At 35.5% G+C, this 22,238-nt stretch overlaps 1 protein-coding gene across 4 annotated transcripts in view; it reads right to left on the bottom strand.

The window, feature by feature from the left end:
• The window catches only part of LOC136041769 (protein spire homolog 1-like), a 90,095-nt gene that overhangs the window by 21,368 nt on the left and 46,489 nt on the right, over window positions 1-22,238 (bottom strand). For 2 of the 4 annotated variants that reach the window (XM_065726535.1, XM_065726534.1), the window contains 2 exons: window positions 2,193-2,372; window positions 263-304 (listed from right to left, as the gene is read on the bottom strand). In XM_065726535.1, the coding sequence (XP_065582607.1) occupies window positions 263-304; window positions 2,193-2,312 (162 nt within the window). In that variant the 5' untranslated portion in view covers window positions 2,313-2,372. Of the gene's footprint in view, window positions 1-262; window positions 305-2,192; window positions 2,373-15,860; window positions 15,956-22,238 lie in introns of those variants that run through there. The other 2 variants (XM_065726532.1, XM_065726533.1) reach the window with 2 other exon arrangements.

The following is a 22,238-nucleotide window of genomic DNA, read 5'->3' as shown; positions in this document are numbered from 1 at the left end:
ATAAATAAAAAAGAGGAATAAACTTTGTTTTCGTATTTGTTGCACATTCTGTCTTTTGATGCTCGTTATTTAATAACATAAAAGTTTAAATCTTTAAAAATAAAAGCCAGAACAAAAATGGTCCAAGCAAACTTGTAAATTGTCAGCATTAAAAAGATGCTGTAAATATTTTAAATTTGTAATTACAGGAAAGAATAAAGAAAAACAGTAGAAAAAAGAAACGAAAACAAGCTTTTTGATAGACAACACGACCCATAAATACCTTGTCACTTCTGTTTTTTCCATGAAACTGGACATATTTTGCCTAAGATAAAATATATGATGAATAGGATTGAAAATAAAATAAAACTATGAAAATGGAATCCATATATATATATATATATATATATATATATATATATATATATATATATAGTTTTTCTATATTTTTCCAATACCTATAGTTTTCTATATTTTTCCAATACCTATAGTTTTCCAAGTGTTTGGTATAATGGCAAGGGTAAACGACGGGTAAAATTACTGAACTGTATAAGCGCGGAGCCAGTACTTGTATTATTCACATTTTGTATGATATGTATACTCATTAAATAATCACAGTTAATCTGCCTGACAGAATGATTAGAGATAGTCATACCTGATAGAACTGGAGTAAGGAAAGGTGCCCTAAGATCCCTGATCCTGTTTAATAACTGTATTTTGGACGCAAAGTCTCGGGCGGTTTCCCCTTGTATTTTAGAAGGGATAGATGGATCTCTTATTGCTTATGTGGACGATGTCTTCAGCCCCAGCCGAAGTACAGGCGTTTGAGAAAACTTTTCCCATTCTGAGTCGGGAATATTCAAAGATAAATCTTGAGTTTCATCCTCTTTCATCAATTTGTTATTGTGTTTACAACGGGTCATAAATAAACTCAATTCAATTACTTTTGTGATTACTTTATACAGCCAAATTTGCTTGAACAGAGCTTTATTACTGAAACTAGTTATTGTCCACAAGTGATTATATAATAGAATTTAGAAAAAAAACTTTTTTGACTGATTTGGTTATTCTCCCTGATTTACAGCAACAATTCAAAAGACGTTAGGTTACATGAAAAAGATTCAAATGCGAGCAAATGTTTCAACTGCTTTTAACAATTAAATGTCCGTATAAGGAAATATTTCGAAGTTTTCAAATTATAAGAAACTAAGTTTGATATCAAAAGCTTTGCCTTCAAATTGGTTCTGTAATTTGGAGATGGAGATATAATGCAGGTAGTAATAGAAGCCTCTAAACTTATTGAGAACCAAAAAATATGCGGGAGAACTGGACTAATCGATCGACAGCACTGAGTATAAAAAGAGGCAGGCTATAAAGCCCCTAGTGGATCATAAATTCACAAAGCACCTTTTGATTTACCAAGAGACACAATCATTTAGCATTAGTATCTTTACTAAATTCTTTTTCTGTTTTAATTTGCCAAAAAAATTCTACCAAACATAGAAAAAAAAAATTGAAATCGATTCGACCAATACCTTAGGCGTCATCATTTCCTGCTGTACAGGACTTACCAGAAAGTTTGATTTTTTCTTGATTTAGTTTTCTTCTGTTTTTACGTTAACGTTTTCAATTTATCTCGTAAATTGTTCTACTTTTCTTTTCATTTTTACTATACATGCCAGGTTATTTTGGCAATTTTGGTGCTCCCAATTTGAAAAAAGATCATTCCTCCTCGAGATAGCTATTCCCTATCCCTATCCATAGGGATCCTAGCTATATCCCGAAATTCTTTTATGCATGGTTTCTAATCCTATACTTGAATTACAACTAGGGAAATTATTTATTAAAAATTATGCTATTTTTACGTAAAATATCGACAGCCCTCCTGTCATCTATCTCCATAAATATTATTTTGTATGGTGCATTTTCAGGTTGTAATAACTTCTTTGAAATCGCTATTTGAGATTAACGAAAGCGAATTTAGCTGACAAGAAAGCGGTGTCCCTACTATCTTCAACTGTACCTTTTGCTACTTGTTGATTTTTACCTTTAATTAGTTATCTTGGTTTGTATGCTCTATCTCGACATAGTTCTTCATCCTTTTGGCAACAGAAATTTTCTTTCACTAAATTATCTATTTTCAATGGTATCACCAAAAATAAAATTGTTAAACATATAAGAAAAATCAAGGGAAAGCAGCAATAGAGACCTACGTCTTCAAATAGGCGGAGATCATACTCGATCTTTTTGGGTCGAATCTTTGGTAGTGGTGACCAGTCCTTCAAGGGTGACCACAGAAGTCTTTTGACATCATGTGTCTTGATTGACTCCATCAAATTTTCAACAACAGATACAGGTTGTTTTGGCCTATCTCTTAATGATCGCTCCGATTCCTTGAAGAGAAATAGATGATAAAAGAGACGCAGAATAGTTAAAAGTTAAAATTAGCTATTCCGAAAAATGTCTTGGATCTGATTGGATAGATGTTTATAAAATTTTTGATTGCGGTTAGCTTTTCTTTTAATGAACGCTTTGAGAGCTTCAAGAGAGGTGATTACACATTTAAAGCTTGCATCTTTGGAGATGGAGAACAGAGAGAAAAAAAAGAAGAAATACAAAAAGTAGAAAAAACTTCTCCAATAATAGTTTTTGATCTGGCGTGAAAAATTTTCATAGGGCTTAGAGAAGAACAAAATTTTAAAGATGGGTTCTCTACCAAACTTTGATTAATTCTATATTTACTTAAATATGCAAGTTTTTACCTCTCAAAAATAATAGTCAGTCATTTTACCTTGAAGACGGCGTGAACATTTCGGGCTCCGTTACATTTGAAGTTAAACTTCAAATATAACGACTCTGTAACTGTTACGACAAACTCGAAATGATTTCAGTGTAAGTGATTAACGTTTCTTCATAGATTATAGGATGTTTAATAGATTAGATTAGAGAGACATATATGCTCTGCTTTCAACCATTTCGTGTAACAGCGGCTGAGCTTACAGCGTCACACCACCGACTCCTACCCTAAGCCACAGGATTTTAACCTACATCAAGATTTGAACTCTCGTCCCAGATGATATAAGATTCTAACCCCAGTTTGTCATCCACTCGGTTAGAATAGCCTTAGAAAACTTAGCCTAAAAGCAGTACCTCTCCGCAACAGGAATTCTAACAGATTTGCAGGTCAGATAATCAAAGCACTGCAGCTTTATATCGGAGCGAGACAGCAGAGACAGGAAAAAATATAAGAATAGTATAAAAAAAATAAGGATAAAAATGCACAAAAGAAAATAAGGTAGATGCATTAAATCTGCTGCCTCGAGAGGAGAATATTGTTAAAAATTCCCTTGTCCACCGGAAAAACGTGTATTTACCTCAACTACATACTAAATAGAATCGTATGAAATTTTTATTGAAAGCTATGAATAAGACATAACATGGACTCGTGTATTTGAGAGACAAGTTGGCATAGATCATTGAAGAAAAAACTAAAGAAGGAATATTCATCATGCAAGAGAAAAAAAGTGGCTGACAAACATTTCCATTATTTGTTGAGAGCCGTGAAAGACCAGCATGGGTATCTTCCATAAATGTTTATAAGAGCTTTTTAGGCAACCATAAGGTAGAAATTAGTACAATTTTATACAACAACTATTGACACGAAACCCAATATGGATGTTACATTTCACTTAAGATACGTTCCTTGAACGTCTATTTGGACTTTCCAAAGGATATCCCTACATCCGTTGGTGACAAACCGGTAAAACGGTTCCATCCCAACACTTCCAAAATTGAGAAGCTTTATCAAGACATGTGAAGTACTGCGATGTCGTCTGGATACAATCACACCTAATTTACGTAAAACAGTAATAAAGGGACTATCAGGCATATACAGAAATTCTGAAATTAGATCTGTATTAAGGGAGGAAACATCTTTTAGCAAAAGTATGTTTTATTTCGATAACTGAAATTTCTACTCGTTTTTCCAAACAAGTGATTATAGGACTATCTACACATACTTTGACATTTCCTTTTTCACTTAGAGGCTGCTAAAACTTTACGTTTCGTTTCACAGATATCATTGAATTTTAGCACTTAGAAATTCGTGAGTTTCCATTATGCACAAAACCTGGCAGAATATATGGAGAAGAGAATATATGGAAAGGTAGAAGAATAGATAAAACACATCAGCAAAAAAATGTATTTAACACTGATCCAAGCATGTATAGGCTATTGAGGCTTATTTGAACAGTTTATTTTAGCAATTAAGCTTACACACTTAAATGTAATTACAATTGTTTTCGAATAAACTTCAAAATCCTTTAATTAAGAAAGAGGAAAAAAGACATAATCAAATTAAAAACATTCCATTTGAAATAATACAAGAATAAAAATATTGGTGATGCTAATATTGCTCGTTGATGAAAAAAAGTTTTCCAGAAATCGAGATGCCGTTCTGACATTAGCTGACAAGTCAAAGCTGCTCACATACGTCCTTGCCGACAAAACTAAAATATACTTTTTTTTCTAGTCTATTCCTTTGAGTGAGTGATTAAACAAGATTCAATACTAGACCTACGTTGCCTGAGCAACGTGAAGTGTTGCGGCAACCTTTGTCCGGCTTCGCTGGCTAAAGTGTTGCGAGAGCAACACTTTGGTTTTGTTTCTTCGCTATCAATCAGTAATCACATTATCAAAGGCTGTTCCTCAGCGTTGGAAAAACAACAACAAAATAGTATCGAAAGAAGGAACTAAATTGACTTTGCACACAGTTGAATTTTATCCTTTTCAATCGTAGACATCGTGGCGGATGAAAACTTGGAACAATATCTTGTATAATCTAGTTGGTATTATAAAGCTATCCGTAACTTTCAGGATCAAAATTCCGTAGATGACACTCTATTAATTATTACGAAACTGCCTCGTTGTTTTATGTTATCGTTTGTACCCGTTGCGTAAACATTTAATTCTAGGTTACAGTGAGTATGGGTAGGCTACACCAACTAGCAAATGTTACAAACCCCTCATCACTAAAGATGATTGTAGCCTAAAAGACGACTGTTACTTACAAGTCCCCTACATGTCTTACCACTGGAACCAACTCGGTCTTACCATCAAATACACTGGAAACAAATAATAGGTACACCAAATAGCAAAAGTGGCAAACCCCTCATTACAGAAGATGATTATGAGCTAACAGCCGATCTTTCCTTACAAGTCCCCTACATGTCTCATAATTGGTATCGGTTTATTTTTGGTTTCAGTGTGTACCCTACTACTGAAGTTGTCAACCCGTTGAAACTTTCAAACTAGTATATCTTATGAAAGAATTTTGTACACAAAAATGGATGACATATACTTTGATCAACTCATCAAGAGCTATCGATTGCCGTCGAAAAAAATCTATCTGTCTTAGTTCAAAAGTTGATTTTTTTTTTGCCGTAGGCCAACTTTCTAACGTCACCACTGAGAAAGGAGCAAAGGATAAGCTCCAATTTCCATAGCAATGATAGAACTTTTAAAGTTTAAGAAGTACATCTGATAACATTTCTCTACCTCAATCCCAAGTCTGAAAAAACAAATGATAAACTCAGCCAAAATAACGACAGCACTTTCGGAATGGTGGGAAAATGCCACTTTTTTGCTTCTGTAAATTTTTCTATTTATCACTCAAAGAAGATATATTGGCTGTGGGACCGGGTAACTGCCACATGTATTTAACACTTATAGATTTTAGTCCATTTTCAATTTGAAAGTGGTGCCTGCCTTCTTGCCTGCTAGAACGGAGCTTTCCACTCGAAAGCAGAAACAAGGTTTGATGAAACGAAAGCTTGGCTGCACAACTTCAGATACTCCTCTCTGACATAGGCTACATAACTCCACTTCACTTCGAACACCATAGGCTCTGGCTCGTGGACAAGCAAAAACCATCCTTTTTGGCCCCAGGCAAGATTTCTGCGAAGCTTTCCAAAATGTAATGCCATATTCATCAATCCGGCCTGAGGTCCCAACTTTCCGTAAAAACGGCACAGGTTAGACCCTTACCAGTTTCCAGGAATAAGCCGACATCGGTGGCATAGGGAAAAAAAACAGAACAAAACCAAAGTGTTGCTCTCGCAACACAATTAGAAGTTATGATTCCCATTTTAATAGTTAAAAGTTATTGGAAGGGAATCAGCCCTCTTCCTGAGTCCATAAACTTTCCAAACACATACAAGCGATATTTAGAGATAGCTATTTCGCTCGGCATACTTGAACGGTCCAGTAACTATGTATCTAGGGATATTGGGTATGTAAACTCCCAAAGATATAAAATTTGACTATTATGCTTTAAAACTAAATTTTGCTTTAATAGGACATCTTAGTAATATCCCAATAACGAAAAGGCTACCTTAAGAGTTTAAGCTTTATGGGCTACTACTATTGCTATTTCTGCTCTTACATATTAGCTAATTCAAAAGAGTGTAAGTATATCCAGGCTCTCAAATGGTATTGATGCGATATTTTGGTAATGGTATTGAGTTTAATTCTTTAGATCAATTTTAGTAGGCGTAAAGCTAAATTAAACAATGCTATTTGTGTCCACATTTCCAAAATGGAGTGTGTTGTTAGAAATTGTTGAGAAATTTTCTCCAAAATACAAACAGCAAGTCAAACTATGTGTTCTTAAAGAAAAAAAAGATTTGAAATATTATTTTCTCTTTACATGAGAATGTCAACTTAAAACGAAGAGAAATTAATTTTTTTAATCTTTTCTACAAAGCAAGCGGTTTAAAGATAAATAAAGAACTCCATTAAACCGAAACTGAGCAGAAATAAAGTAAAATAATCTTCCAAGGACAAAACTACCACAAATCACCGTATAATAATCAATGAAATCAAGAACGAACAGAAATTGCAATAGATAACCGATTCAAAGTCAAAACAAGGAGAAATTAATATGAGCAAAGCTGACATTCCCCACCTATTCCTGAAAGTCTTAATAATTTTTTGTTTATTAAAGTTAAAAAGTTAAAACATTGAAAATGTATTTGTTAGTAAGGAGCAAATTATGTTCTGCTCCTCAGAAAGCATAGGGGGAGGGGGGGGGGTTAAAATATATTTATTAGTTGCGTTGTTTGTATTGTCTTGTTAAATTTTAAAATATTTCTACTTCAGGATGATAATATTATGTAGTTTTCTTATGTGTGAAATATTTGTGTAAGTGTTTTTTCGGTACCCATTTTCACCCTCCAACTGCAACTCCTTATATCGGATATTTCTTGCTTTTTTTTTTTGTTAGTCGCTTTCCCTCGGAAACAACGCTTTTGTAGTACAGCTGGTTGATTTTTCTTCATGCCTTAGAAATTACTTAATATTACTTTTTCTACTCTTCCTTCATTAGTTCTTTTTGATAGTATGGACTATTATGGTGATTTTCTATTGTCATTTCTATCGTTTTGACATTTATAAATCAGACTGATAAAAATATATAGAACTAGCTGTTGGGGTGGCACTTCGCGCCACCCCAACACCTAGTTGGTGGGGGCGCTTCGCGCCCCCCAAGCCCCCCACGCGCGTAAGTCGTTACGCGCCATATTAGTTACGCGCCATTGTAGTTGTGTCCCTGTGTCCCACCTGTGAATATATATATATATATATATATATATATATATATATATATATATATATATATATATATATATATATATATATATATATATATTCAGGTTTAACGACTCTTGAACTAGATTCAAGATAGATCTATCTTGAAATAGATTGTCAGGTTTAACGACTCTTGAACATGCAACATATAATTGTCCATGGGAAAAATAATCTGTATTCAGATCTATACCTCATTATTCTAATGATTGCCCTTGAGCTTTGTTGATGGTGATTGCTAATCAAACATTCCCTTTGTCCCCGTCATCATTTGTATATCCCCTTGTGCCCCCCGGCGTCCCCGTTGTAGTTGTTTCCCTGTGTCCCGGTCGTCATTTGTGTCCCGGTGTCTCAGTCTGTAATTTCTCTTTGAGTGTCCTGGTCGTCACTTATATTCCCTGTGTCCCGGTCGTCATTTGTGTCCCGGTGGTTTGTTGATGGTGATTGCTAATCGAACATTCCTTGTGTTCCGGTCGCTTTCTCTTTGAGTTTCCCGGTCGTCATTTATATTCCCTATGTCGCGGTGTCCCGGTCATCATTTGTGTCCCGATATCCCGGTCTGTAATTTCGTCAGTCGACAAAAACTACGTCGGTCGACACACAAACATGACGTCACTCGACAGACACACAGACAACTTATTTTTATATATACAGATTTTCTATAAAACGTATATGACGTGCAAGGTGCTCAGATGGTTTATATAGATATTGATTAAAAAAAGTCCACAAAACAAATTTTTCAAAGAAAACCGAAGAGCTCCATTAATCCAAAAACGAGCAGAAATATAGTTAAACAACCTTCCAAGGATAAAACTACCATAAATCACCATTCGATATCAAATAAAGACAAAAAGGAGCACAAATTACGATAAATAAGCGAGTCAAACTCAAAACGATCAAAATTAGCATGAGTAGGGCTGAAAACACTCATGCTTACTTATGAGCAAACACAATTTGCACTTTACTGAAAAACAAGATCTAAGTGCTTATATGGCACTTGAGACGAGGCTGGAAGAGCCAAGAGCCAAGAGCTCATATGGTATGAGCTCTAGCAAAATTCTAAGAGCCAATACATTGCTTTAAAAGGAAAACAGAGGCTTATTGTCGGTCGAGATTTAAAATAAGAGCTCTGAGTCACGAGGATTTTTAAATATCAAAATTCATTAAGATCCGATCACCCACTCGCAAGTTAAAAATACCTCAATTTTTCTACTTTTTCCTCTTCCTTCAGTCCCCCAGATCATCGAATCGGGGAAAACGACTTTATCAAGTCAATTTGTACAGCTCCCTGACACGCCTATCCATTTTCATCGTCCTAGCATGACCAGAAGCACCAAAATCGCCAAAGCACTGAGCCCCGCCACCTAACTCCCCTAAATAGAGTGGATTCAGTACGGTTACGTCAGTCACGTATCTACCACATTTGTAAACATTACCCAAGATTTCTAGTTTCCCCTTCCAGCTCCCCCCAATGTCAACAGATCTGGTCAAGATTTGAAATAAGAGGTCTGAGACAAGAGTTCCTTCTAAATATCAAATTTTATTAAGATCCAGTCACCCGTTCTTAAGTTAAAAAACCTCAATTTTTCAAATTTTTCCAAATTAACAACCCCCAGCTCCCCCAAAGAGAAAGAATCCGTACCAATTATGTAAAGCTCATATCTATAACTTGTGCTTATTCTTTCCATCAAGTTTCATCCCGATATCTCCACTCTAAGCGTTTTCAAAGGTTTTCGGTTTCCAAGATTTCAGTTTCACTCCTCTAACCTTCTACATCCTCGGATCTGATTCGAGTTAAAAATGGAGCATCTGAGACATAATATTCTTCTATATATCAAGTTTCATTGAAATTCAATCACCCATTCGTGAGATCCCTCGAATTTCACGTTTTCCAAGAATTCCATATTCCCCCTCCGACTCCCTTCAATGTCACTGGATCTGGTGGGGATTTAAATTGAGAGTTATCTAATTGTTCCAAATTTTTCCCCCCTCCCAAACTCCACCAAAGAGAGCGGATCCGGTCCGGTTTTTTAGTCACCTAACTTGGACTTGTGCTTATTCTTTCCACCAAGTTTCGTCCTAATATCTCCACTTTAAGCGTTTTCCAAGATTTTCGCCTCCCCTCCCAATGACACTGTACCTGGTCAGGATGAAAAAAATAAGAGATCTGAGTTTCGAGGTCCTTCTAAATAAAATATTTCATTAAGATACGATCACCCTTTCGCAAGTTAAAAATACCTCATTTTTTCTAATCTTTTAGAATTATCCTCCCCTCCTCAATCCCCCGAAGAGAGCGGATCCGTCTCGGTTATGTCAATCATATTACCCACCAAGTCTCATCCCGATTCCTCCACTCTAAGTATTTTCCAAGATTTTAGGCTCCGCAACTCCAACTTCCCCTTCACTGGATAAGATCAAATTTAAATATAAAAGCTCTGAGACATGATATCCTTGCAAACATCAAATTTCATTAAGATCCGGTCACTCCTTCGTAAGTTAAAAATACGTCATTTTTCTATTTTTTTTTTTCAGAATCAGCCCCCCCACTCCCCCAAGGAGAGCGGATCCGTCCCGGTTATGTCAATCACGTTTCTAGGACTTGTACTTATTTTTCCCACAAAGTTTCATCCCGATCCCTCCACTCTAAGCGTTTTCCAAGATTTTAGGTCCCCCGTCAATTCGCCTCAATATCACCAGATCCAGTCGGTATCTAAATGAGAGCTCTGACACACGATATCCTTCCAAACTTCAAATCTCATTAAGATCCGATCACTCCTTCGTAAGTGAAAAATACCTCATTTTCTGATTTGTTCAGTATTAACCCTCCCCCCAACTCTCCCAAAGAGAGTGGGTCCATTCTGGCTATTTCAATCAGGTATCTAGGACTTGTGCTTATTTTTCCCACCAAGTTTCATCCCGATTCCTTCACTCTAACCGTTTTCCAAGATTTTAGGTCCCCCCACTCAATTTCCCACAATGTCACCGGATCTCGTCGGGATTTAAAACAAGAGCTCTGAGACACGATATCCTTCCATACTTCAAATTTTCGTTAAGATCTGATCACTCCTTCGTAAGTTAAAAATACCTCATTTTTTCTAATTTTTAAGAATTAACCCCCCCCCCAACTCCTCCAAACAGAGCAGACCTGTTCCAGTTATGTCAATAACGTATATAGGAATTCTGCTTATTTTTCCCACCAAGTTTCATAACGATCCCTCCACTCTAAGCATTTTCCAAGATTTTAGGTCCCCCCCTCCAACTCTCCCCGATGTCACCAGATCTGGTTCGGGATTTATAATAAGAGCTCTGAGACACAATATCCTTCCAAATATCCAATTTCATTAAGATCCCATCACCCGTTCACAAGTTAAAAATACATCATTTTTTCTATTCTTTTCGAAGTGACTGGCCCCCCACTCCCTATTTCTAATTTAATCTGGTCCGGTCCCTGATACGCCTGCCAAGTTTCATCGTCTTAGCTGGCCTGTAAGTGCCTGAAGTAGCAAAACCGGGACAGACAGACTAACAGACCAACAGACCGACAGACAGACAGACCGACAGACTTTGCGATCGCTATATGTCACTTGGTTAATACCAAGTGCCATAAAAATGACAGTGGGTGGTCAGTTTAATATACCAATACTTGTATTTATTTCTTAAAGACTTAATAATTTTCAATTTATTAAAGTGAACAATAGGAAATTATTTTTTATGTATTTTGTTTTCAGTGGAGTGCCAATTATTTTCTGGTCATGAGAAGACTTGGTGGTTGTCAACCATACTCACGTTAATTTTTGCTCATTATAAGTTCTAATCGCTTATTAATAATAGTCTCTATTGGTTTTGGGTTTTATTTATTTATTGATGGTGATTTGTGGTAGTTTTATACTTGGGAAGATTATTTGACTTTATTTTTGCCATTTTTAGTTTTATGGAGCTCTTTACTTTTTTGCTCGTTTGCTCTTAGATTTTCTTTGAAAAGCTTGTTTTGCTTTAACAGTTTTCTTTTTTAAATTTCTGCTCGTTTTTAGTAAAAAATATATCTTTTCAATTGTTTCTATAAGAATCCACTGTTTGAAAATTTTGTTGCCTTTTAAAACTTTCAGCTTAATACCCTGAGCGTCATTAGCTACATTAACTGTAATGGTAGTATTAATAGTAAAAGAGCTAGTAGCAGCAGCAGTAGTATTAAAGTATTGCCTTTTGGTCAGTTGGACATCCCTCTCATCAAGCCCTGGAAGTTTTAACTTAATACAATTAGTCGTTGCTAGGACATTGCTGATATGTTCTTTTGATAACCTGTATATACATATTTATTTATTTATTTGAAAACCCGTCAATCATACGAAATGAAAAAGACGGAGCACGAACATATAAATATCAGAAAATATAAAAGAACATATCAGAAGAGACATAAATAGAAAGAGACTCAGCTAATAAAAGGGCAAACAAAATACCACTAAAATGAATAAAACGAAAACAACGAAAATCTATTGTAAAACAACGAAAATCTATTGTAAAAGGAGATTATACCAATCGTGATCTACTATTTTAATATTTTGTCTTTTGATTAAATTTTCAACTGCAACATGAGGGTCGATTATGTGATACTTTTTAATGAGGATTGAGTTCCTATACCAGTGAGGAAAATGTAGGAGGTATTTAGCAAAACGGAAGAAAAGCGCACGGATTTTAGACAGTTCAGCCTTCGAGAATAGTTTCCAAAATGGTGCCAAGTACAGAATATGAGGTAAAACAGTAGCGTTATATACGCTGGCAAGGAGGGGGCGGCTAAAACGGAATTTAGCAGAGATTAAGGAAGCATACGAGCCGGAGATTGGTTGATTGAGGCGTTTGATCAGTAGAAGACGTGTATGCCTTAGAGACGAGCCAATAGGGACTCCGAGGTAATTTATGTGATCAGCAGTATTCACGAGATTTTCACCAAAAAGCAGTGAAGGCACGTGTGGTGTTTTTTGCCAGTTGAAGAGAACTATCTCGGTCTTCTCAGTGTTAAAACTGAGGCCAAGTTTTAGATATTCGGTTTTAAGCGTTTCAAAGATGTCAGAAGCTTTTTGCAATGTTCTACTCAAGTTCAAGACGTCGTCGGCGTAGCATATACTTTTATACTTTTACTTTTATACTTTTACACGTAATATACTTTTTGAGATTTTTCACCTTAATGATCTTAGCCTTACAGGTACTTGCAATAGAAGTAGTTGAAGCAGTAGTAGTAGTACAAAACAAACAAGTAGTGGTAAATGTAGGGGTTTTACTAATATTAGCAGTGGCATTCATCTACTATCTTTTTGTCCATTGCTCTTTTTCTTCAAGTATTCTCTGAAACTTCCCACTGAATACCCAAATGCATTCCCAAATGTAGTGTCTTTTGATTTAGTTCAAATTTCACTTCAAAACTGTAGACGTAGTAGTAGTGGTTGTATAGTAGCGTGAAAATATTGCCTTTGTGGTCAACTGTTAATCTCCCTTATCATTTCTGAAAGTTTCAAACTAATACACTCAGTTATTCCCGAGTTACACTTTTTTGACAATCCGTATAGACATAGCTTGTTTTTATTTAGTCCAAAAGTCTCCTTAATATTCTCTGAGAGTAACCGGAGAGACTTTTGTCCTTTTGGAATGTAAATGCGAAACTTGCATAGCTTTTTCAGTAGCAAATAATACATGTAAGCAATGAACAATTTGCCTAACTCACACCCCTTGCCATGAGGGCTGGGGGGGGGTTAATATCTCCAAAGGCATAATTACAGAATTATTAAAAAATTCTGAAAAAATGAACGTCTCAAAATTTTGATTGGATGTCTGTTTTGGAAAATGATGATCGTGGGGGGGGATGTTTCACCCTTAAATCACTTTTGACTCTAAAAAAGGCACTATGACTTCCAATTTCCAATAAAGCAAGCCCAATCAGAAGCTTATATGACCACCCATTCCATTGAAACCATATTTACCCCCATGGAAGAGCGTACAGCCATTACCCAAGGTCAATTCTGGATTCCTGGATTGGGGATTGTGTCAACCCTGGAGGCTTTGTTATATGTTCTTTGGACTGTTTAAAAAAAAATTGATATGTTAGATTTTCGATCAGGTACGTTTGGGGAAAAGAGGACGTCAGGGGGGGGGGGGGCTAGTTGTCCTTTATCTTTTTTTAATCTTAGAAGGGAAATAGAACTTTCAATATCCAAATAAATGAGCCTCCTCTAAAGTTTCTACTGCCATCCCTTTCATAAGAACCTCATGTGCCTTCGGGGCAACTTAAAACTCTTGTCCCGAGATTCTGAAGGGTTGTTTCTATGCCAAATGCCTTGCTGTTTGATCTTTAGACAATTTTGAACAAAATAGTTACCCCAAGATATCTATGGGATTGAAAAAAAAGTGGGCGTGGAGGGCTAAATACGGTCCGGTCACTTTTGAATCTTAAAAAGGAAACTAAAACATCTGTTTTCCAACTGAATGGGCCTCCTCCAAAATTCTTACGACCACCCCTTCCATAAAAACATTAGATTTTAGCAGTCTGCAACTACTATAACTAATAACCCTTGCCTTGAGGGCTGTCTGTGTGTGTGGGGGGGGTAGTTCCCAAAGACATAATTACTGAGTCTTTCAACCATGCTGAAGAAAATGGATATCTCAAAATGTTGATTGGATGTGTTTAAGTAAATGATGGGAATTGGGGGTCTGGATGCCGTCCAATCAGTTTTTACTTGTAAAAAACGATACTAGAACTCTCAATTTCCTATTGAATTAGCCCCTTTCAAAGTTTCAACGATAGCTCCTTCTATACGAAGCGCCGAGGTCTAAAACAAAAATATGACATTTTGCCCATATCGCTTTTTATTTACGCAGCGCTATTGCGCTGCTTATGATAACACCACTCTTATTTATATGAAAGGTTTTATTTTAAGACATTAATTAGCCTTGTTATACTATTTTTTGTTTTTGTGATGTTTCTGTTGACAATATGACAAATAAAATTAAGTTGCTCGAAATAAAGTTGTTTTCGGTTAATCACCGATGACACGATGGTGTTAGAGATGTTTTAGGTGGGTCAGTCCTATTCCTGTTTTTGGTAGTATCTGTTCGTTTTATTTTTGACATGATTATACGTTCTAATTTCTGTCCATTTTAGGATTCGAATAGCAATCCATAGCACCATCCTTTGTGTTTTGTTTGATAGGAAACTCATTTTCATTTCTATTAATTTTCGGTTTCATTGGTTCTTTGATAATAGTTTCTATTGGTTTTAAGTTTCCGTCATTATTTGACTGTATATCTGCTTGTTTTGTAGGCTTTAAAGTGGCTCTTTACTTTTCTTTGAAAAGCTCAGTTTTTGGAAAAAAAATTTCGTTTAATTAATCATTAAGAAGCATCCATAAAAGTAAGCACAATTCCAAGTTTTTAAAAGAAGGCGGTAAATTTTTCTTTTCCCGCCTTAGCTGACTGGTCGACTCGATCAGAAAATTTCCTGTGATAATCTGATGCACCGGTAACATATATATCAAAGCAGAAAAAAAATAACAAATTATTTGATTCCCCATTGAACACTTTTTCGAAATATGATATTTGCTACCTTCGCAACAATGCTCTCCTCCCCCTAATGCCTGGATAGTGTTCTAGACTGTATACAAAGTTTTCATTGAAAGAAGAAATAATGAGCAAATCTTTGTATATTGCCTGTGCCTACCTCTTGGTGTTAGCCATGGGGGGGGTCCAACTTACTTATACTATAGAAAACAGGTAGTTGGAGCTCACAAAAAAAGCTCGCTGACTTTGTAGTTTTGCCTTTATTCCCGGTTCACATTTTTTATCGACTTATTTATACCAAACATATATATTTATAATACCAAATAAAGTTTATTTAGAAAAAAGATGAGAATACAGTGAATATTATATTTGGAAAGAGCATTTAATGATCTCGAGGAGAGGGCAAATTTGTCATCTTTTTCATTAATAGTACTGTAAACAAGCCTTTTTAATGAAAATCCTCCCGAACAGTTATTTTCAAAATTAAGTGGGATGGGGAAATCTTTGGGCACATGCCCCTTCAATTAACTCAGATTGATTCAAATAGGATGTTAATTTGTTTTTTTGTGTAACTTAAGTCTTTCAAGTAACACTAGATGGACGGAATTTTGACAGTAGCAATTACGACCTGTTTTAGTTTAAGAGAGCATCTACGATCTATAATATTTACATTTCATTTGAAAAATGACTATTACCTCTTCACTCTTAATCATTCACCAGTTAAAAAATCCAATAATCTTTTACTGACGTTTGTTCCACTAACAAAAGCCAAAACACAACTGAACCCATGAATCAATTCATTTATTCTCAAATAGTGATCTCAAAGCAAGTTTATTAGAGGCTCGTCAACGATTACACAATTTGATTTCATTACTTTGTTGAAAATACATTAGAACATGTTGTTTGTTCAACAGAAATTAAAAAAATGGTATTGAAACTTAAAAAAGAAATTATTCATATAAGTCAAATTTGGAGCCAAACAGAAATAGGTGGTTTGAGGAGCCAGAGCCACCTTCCTCCCCAGTCTCAATTTTGGGCTGTAGGCTTCTTACAACTTTATCAAATTGGGAGCATTCGCAGAACTTTCTCCGATTTGGGGTTCTCTCCCCAATTTTTTTGCACCTAACCTCTTTCTTCAAGCGGTGTTCCAAACAGAAACAAAAACCCCCGTCTGAAAATGAGTCAAAATTAAAAATTTATTAATGAGGTTAAATATTTGATCTCTCTTTTAATAAAAAATTTCTTGATAAGAATTTTTCAGACATTTTTTGGCAGTGAAATTTATGCTTCAGATACAAATAAAAACATAAATGCACTGATATAATTATTCACGGATTGATTTGTCCTTGTTCACTTTTGTCCTAAAGTGTCATGGTGTCAAGCCAATGATTGTATGTGTCTGGAAAGGAGAGAGGCTTTTGGAACAGATTTATTTTTAATCGAGTGCTCTATTTATCCAAATGAAATAGGACAAGCGAGAGCAAAGGGTCACTTTACATTATTTAGTGACGCAACCAGAGTCACCAATTCACAAAAATGTGGGGAGAGGGGTAATGATTTCTTTTTCGATATTTTTTTTGAAAGTACACAAAATATAGTTTTAAAAATTTAGGAGATGTTTTTTTCATTCTAAACGAAGAAGGGTACTTTTCAAAATATACGACGATAATTTCTCCTCTTCTTCCCCCTCCTCCCCAAATGGTGGCCGTTGACACAATACGATACCTCACAGTTGTCAGACACAAGCTGTCAGGCAGTGATATCTAATGTTCGTTGGCATTGAAATGAAACCATTCAAAACACAAATTTGTCCGTTTACAGTTAGATAGCTTTTTTTCAGTTGTTGGGGGTATGTGTAAATGCTGTGTAGTCGGACCTATGCAAAAGAGCATTGAGTAGGGAAAATTTATTTAGGCACGGGCAGTTCCATTTCAAAATTTCTTGCAATACTTCCTTCTAAGAAAGGCATCACTATTTTACAGAGATGCACACAACATCATCATCGAAAGACGTCTGTAACGTTTTTGTAGGTTAGGTTTTAGTCTAGGGTGCTCAGATAAATCTTTATTTTGGGGGAGGGTTGTATTTGCAGATTATCCGTATTTTCCGAGAGGAGAAGATTAAACAATAAAAATAAGTAAATGTCTCCCCGGAAAATTCCCCTGGGTGATTCTGCCTTTGGCAATTTTTTCTTGAGAAACTCTTCCTTTTTGGAAATTCCACATTCATGAAAAATGGAGCAGCCAAACAGAAAACATGGAAAATGGAAAATAATGCTGGAAAGACGGGATTTTTATAGGGTACAAAGAAACATTCCACACATATTCAAAAATATAGGCAGAATATACAATGTAGAATATCCTATAGTATTTATTCTTATATTTTTTATTTTCAATTTCTTTTCCGTATTTTCAGGGTTGACTTATTGTAGCATAACAAGATAAATGTAAAAAAAAATGAAAACATAAAGCTAGATACAACCATAGAATAGCAGTCATATGATGAAATGGCACAAAGATAACAGGCATTGACTAAACGGCAGGAGTAATTGCTTCTCATGACCGTGGACTTGGTCTTGTACTGATTAAATAAAAAAACAAGTTTTTTCAACTGAAAGTAAGGAGCGACATTAAAACTTAAAACGAACAGAAATTACTTCGCATATGAAAGGGGCTGCTTCCTCATCAACGCTCCGCTCTTTACGCTAAAGTTTGACTCTTCCTCTAAAATCTTCTTTTTAAAACAGTAAAAAAACTTTAGCGTAAAGAGCGGGGCGTTGATGAGGAAGCATCCCCTTTCATATGCGAAGTAATTTCTGTTCGTTTTAAGTTTTAATGTCGCTCCTTACTTTCAGTTGAAAAAACTTGTTTTTTTTATTTAATTTCTGAACGTTTTTGAATCAATGCATGTTTTGATTTTAGCTCTCCGCAGAGGAATAATTAAAACAAAATTTGCATATTTTTATTTATTTTTTTTTGGCTAAATGGCTTTCTCATAATTTTGATCGAATGGTTTGAGAAAAAAGAGCGAGGGAGGAAGCCTAGTTGCCCTCCAATTTTTTGGTTAATTAAAAGGGCAACTAGAACTTTTAATTTTTTACGAATCTTTTAATTAGTAAAAGATATACGTAACTTATAAATTAGCTTACGTAAAGAATTTTTTATTCTCATGTTTTTATTACACATATGAGAGGGTTTGCCCCCTTGTCAGTACCTCTCTCTTTACACTAAATCTTAAATTTTGTCCCAATTTATTAAGAATGGCCCCTGAATCACAAAAGCCGTAGAATAAATAGTTGACATTACTAAGAATACTTTAGCGTAAAGAGCGAGGTATTAGGAGGAGGTGAGCCCCTAATATGGGTAATCATTTCTGTCTTTTTAAGTTTTAATGCTGTTCCTTACTTCTAGCTGAAAAAAAGACTTTTTCATATTTATTTTTTTATTGTTTTTTTTTTAAATAATGCTAGTAAATCCTGCGCTCCCTTCATGGAAATTTTCTTCCCCCATAAAAAATTCCTCGATGGAAAGTTCCCCCAGTATATCCCCCTCTTCTCAACCCCTCCACCAACCAAAAAAATCCTCCTGAAAACGCCTGTACACTTCCCAATAACCATTACTATATGTAAGCACTGGTCAAAGTTTGTAAATTGTAGCCCCTCCCACGGGGACTGTGGAGGAGTAATTCGTTCCGAAAGATATGGTTATAAAATGTTTCGACCACGTTGAATAAAATGGCTATCTCAGAATTTTGTTTCGTTGACTTTGGAAAAATAATTAGCGTGGGAGGGGGCCTAGGTGCCCTCCTATTTTTTGGTCACTTAAAAAGGGCACTAGAACTTTTCATTTCTGTTAGAATGAGACCTCTCGCAACATTCTAGGACAACTGGGTCGATACGATCACCCCTGGGGAAAAGAAAAAAAAAAAAAAAAAAAAAAACAAACAAATAAACACGCATCCGTGATCTGCCTTCTGGCAAAAAATACAAAATTCCACATTTTTGTAGATAGGAGCTTCTACAGTACGGTTCTCTGATACGCTGAATGCGATGGTGTAATTTTCGTTAAGATTCTATGACTTTTAGGGGGTGTTTCCCCCTATTTTGTAAAATGACGCAAATTTTCTCAGGCTCGTAACTTTTGATGCGCAAGACTAAACTTGATGAACTTTATATATTTAAAATCAGCATTAAAATGCGATTCTTTTGATGTAGCTATTGGTATCAAAATTCCATTTTTTAGAGTTTTGGTTTCTATTGAGCCGGGTCGCTTCTTACTACAGTTCGTTACCACGAACTGTTTGATAAGATACGTCATTAACCAGGATTCTTCGGGAGGGGCAATGCATTTTACATACTGACTGGTCATTCTACTGACAGAATTGGGCAATATTGCTACTTAAATTGCTTCATTTATTTTCATCCACCGATTTCCCCTAATAAAAAATATTCCAGTAAATAAAGTAGTGGCACTTTGCACCACTATTATACCAACCCATTTTTTTTTTACAGGCTAAAAACATAGGAGGAGGGCCTTCCTCTTCCCCAAAACCTAACCCTCATGCAAAAAGCTATAGCATATTATACCAGTTCATACCCTGGAATAAAGAATAGGTCCAATAGGTGTACATGACAATATTTTTCTTTTGTTTTATCCTTACGAAAATTTTCTCCAAACTTAAATTCTAAATTACAAACTTAAAATTGACAGGGCTCTTTATTCAAATAAGTAAACAAAAGCTTAAGGAAAGAAAGTTTTTAAAAATTCATCAAGACTTGTTCACAAAAAAGTAATAGACATGAGGAGAGAGCTCGATATCAAGCTGGAGAGCTTAAATAAAGGGAATATGGAGAGGTTTTGATTGTTGTAGTAAGCCCTCAATTGGGTTAAGAACATCGATAGCTGCTACTCTTTTCTTTCTTTAATGATTTAAGATGAGGAAAAAAATTTACGGCGATTCTTTCAAGACACAGGTGTAATTAATTTTTTTTCAAGACGCAGGTACATGTTACGTAATAGGGAATGTTTTTCTAAAATATGCAGGTGCATGTTATATAGTAGGGAGTGTTTTTCTTTGAGTGTTTATAATACCCGTGAGGGTCAGGGCTAGCTTACTTCATTATTTCTTTGGTTTCTATGTAATAGGGTTTAGGTGGTATCTAACAGAGTGTTTTTTCTTAAAAAACCACGAGGGCCAGGACAAAACCTTCAGGACCGACTAGTGGCAGACCTTTAAGACGTTGGGCCCTAGCAAGCAATTCCACTGGACCCCTAGAAACTTTTTCCACCGAGTGGTCTAACCCAAACTTAGCAACCTTTTCCTTCAGGGGCCCAAGCAGTTAATTCAAGCTGGGGAGGCTCTCATCCAATTCTAACGAGGGCCCTAGCAAACAATTCGTAAGGGTGGTACTAGCAGTCGATTGCAACGGGGGCCCTAGCACTCCTTCCCAACAGGGCTCTTGCATCCAATTCTATCAGGGCCCCATAGCAACTAATTTCACCGACAAAACGATTTCCAAGACGTTTCAAGACATTTCAATATGTTTCTAAAGATATTTTTCAAGATGTTTGAAACCTTACCAAGGCTTTTTTTCTAAGAGGGTTTTCAAGATTTCTTTGGTTGTTAAGTAATAGAGGAATGTTTACTTATCTTAAGGATGACTCAATCTGGCATGGCAAGCTATACTTCAGGGGCCCGTGGAGAATCCCTACTTGTAACTGTAGAGGACATACATCAGGCGTGTTACATAATGATGATGGACATTTGTGTTGTTACATAGTACTTTGTTGTCATATAGTACTTTTTTTCGCAAGGAACCTTTATAATCTTAAGATTTTGGCCACTTTAGGATTCGAAAAGGATTTCTCCTCGATTGACTACAAAAACCTTTTTAATATTTTTATTCGGCTAATACTTTCTACGTTATAACGTTTGCACTCAAGGAGAATCCCAGACCCGCTTACTAGAATGATTAAATGGATTGTATGTTTCCAACCCTTTCCATATGAGAGCCCAAGCATCCCAATGCTATTGTTTTTTGCTCTATTAGATGCACCTGCATGCTACATTCCATTAATTTAAATCTTGGTATTAGCAAAAACAAATTTCAAAAGAGCCATAAGTATTACGCATTATGCAGCAGGAGCTTCATTGCTTACAGCAGTAATAATAAGAAAAAATGTTGACTTCATAATACATTTCCTTGCAAATTTAAACAAACGAGGAAAACAGACACTTTTGTGCATTTGGTTATTTCTGGGAGGATAAAATTATAATGCTACGTTTGTTTGAGCCAAGACTATGTATATTCACGCCACCGTGGCGAAATGAGGCTAGCACATCCTAGTGAGCAATTCCAGAGGGGGAGGATCTTTGTTAGATATAAATTTAAGCCAAATTAAGACTTTGAGCCAACTTTAAGAATACAACCCATCTTTTTAGAATGCAAACAGAGTTCTGGGAAGAAAGCTAAAGGTTATTAAAAGAAAAATTATTTCTGATTCAGAATCTTTGTTTAATACAATTATTTACTAATTAACAGGGAAACTTTTAAGCGAAATAAAAATGGAAAATAAATATAATTGATCTATTAGGGAAGATGATTTAGACATTGGAATGGAATACACTACTGAAGCAATGAAATGTATGACGACTAAATATGGAAAGAAAATTGTTATCATTAATCGCCAAATTAAGACATATTTCTGAAAGATCTTAATGACATACCTGGGTTTTTTGCTCTCTTAGATGTGCCTGCCTATTACATTCCATTAATTTAAATCTCGATGTTAGCAAAATAAAATTTTGAAAATGAAATACGTAAACGAGGAAAAAGACAAACTTTTTACATTCGGTTATTTCTGAATGGTTTTAATAAAAATGCCAAGTTTTTTAGCTAAGGCAATGTATATTGAATCCATCGTGGCAATATGAGGCTAGCCCAACGTAGCAATTGATTCTAGATGGGAAGGGTTGTTGTTAGACGCAAAGTCAAGCCATATTCAGAGTTAACTCGTGCCTGTCAGTTCCAGTCCATTAATTTAAATCTTGATACTAGCAAAATCACATATTGA

Source organism: Artemia franciscana, unplaced genomic scaffold (genome assembly GCF_032884065.1).
Source record: "Artemia franciscana unplaced genomic scaffold, ASM3288406v1 PGA_scaffold_37, whole genome shotgun sequence".
NCBI classification, from domain to species: domain Eukaryota; kingdom Metazoa; phylum Arthropoda; class Branchiopoda; order Anostraca; family Artemiidae; genus Artemia; species Artemia franciscana.
This window is presented reverse-complemented; position numbering and strand designations above follow the sequence as displayed.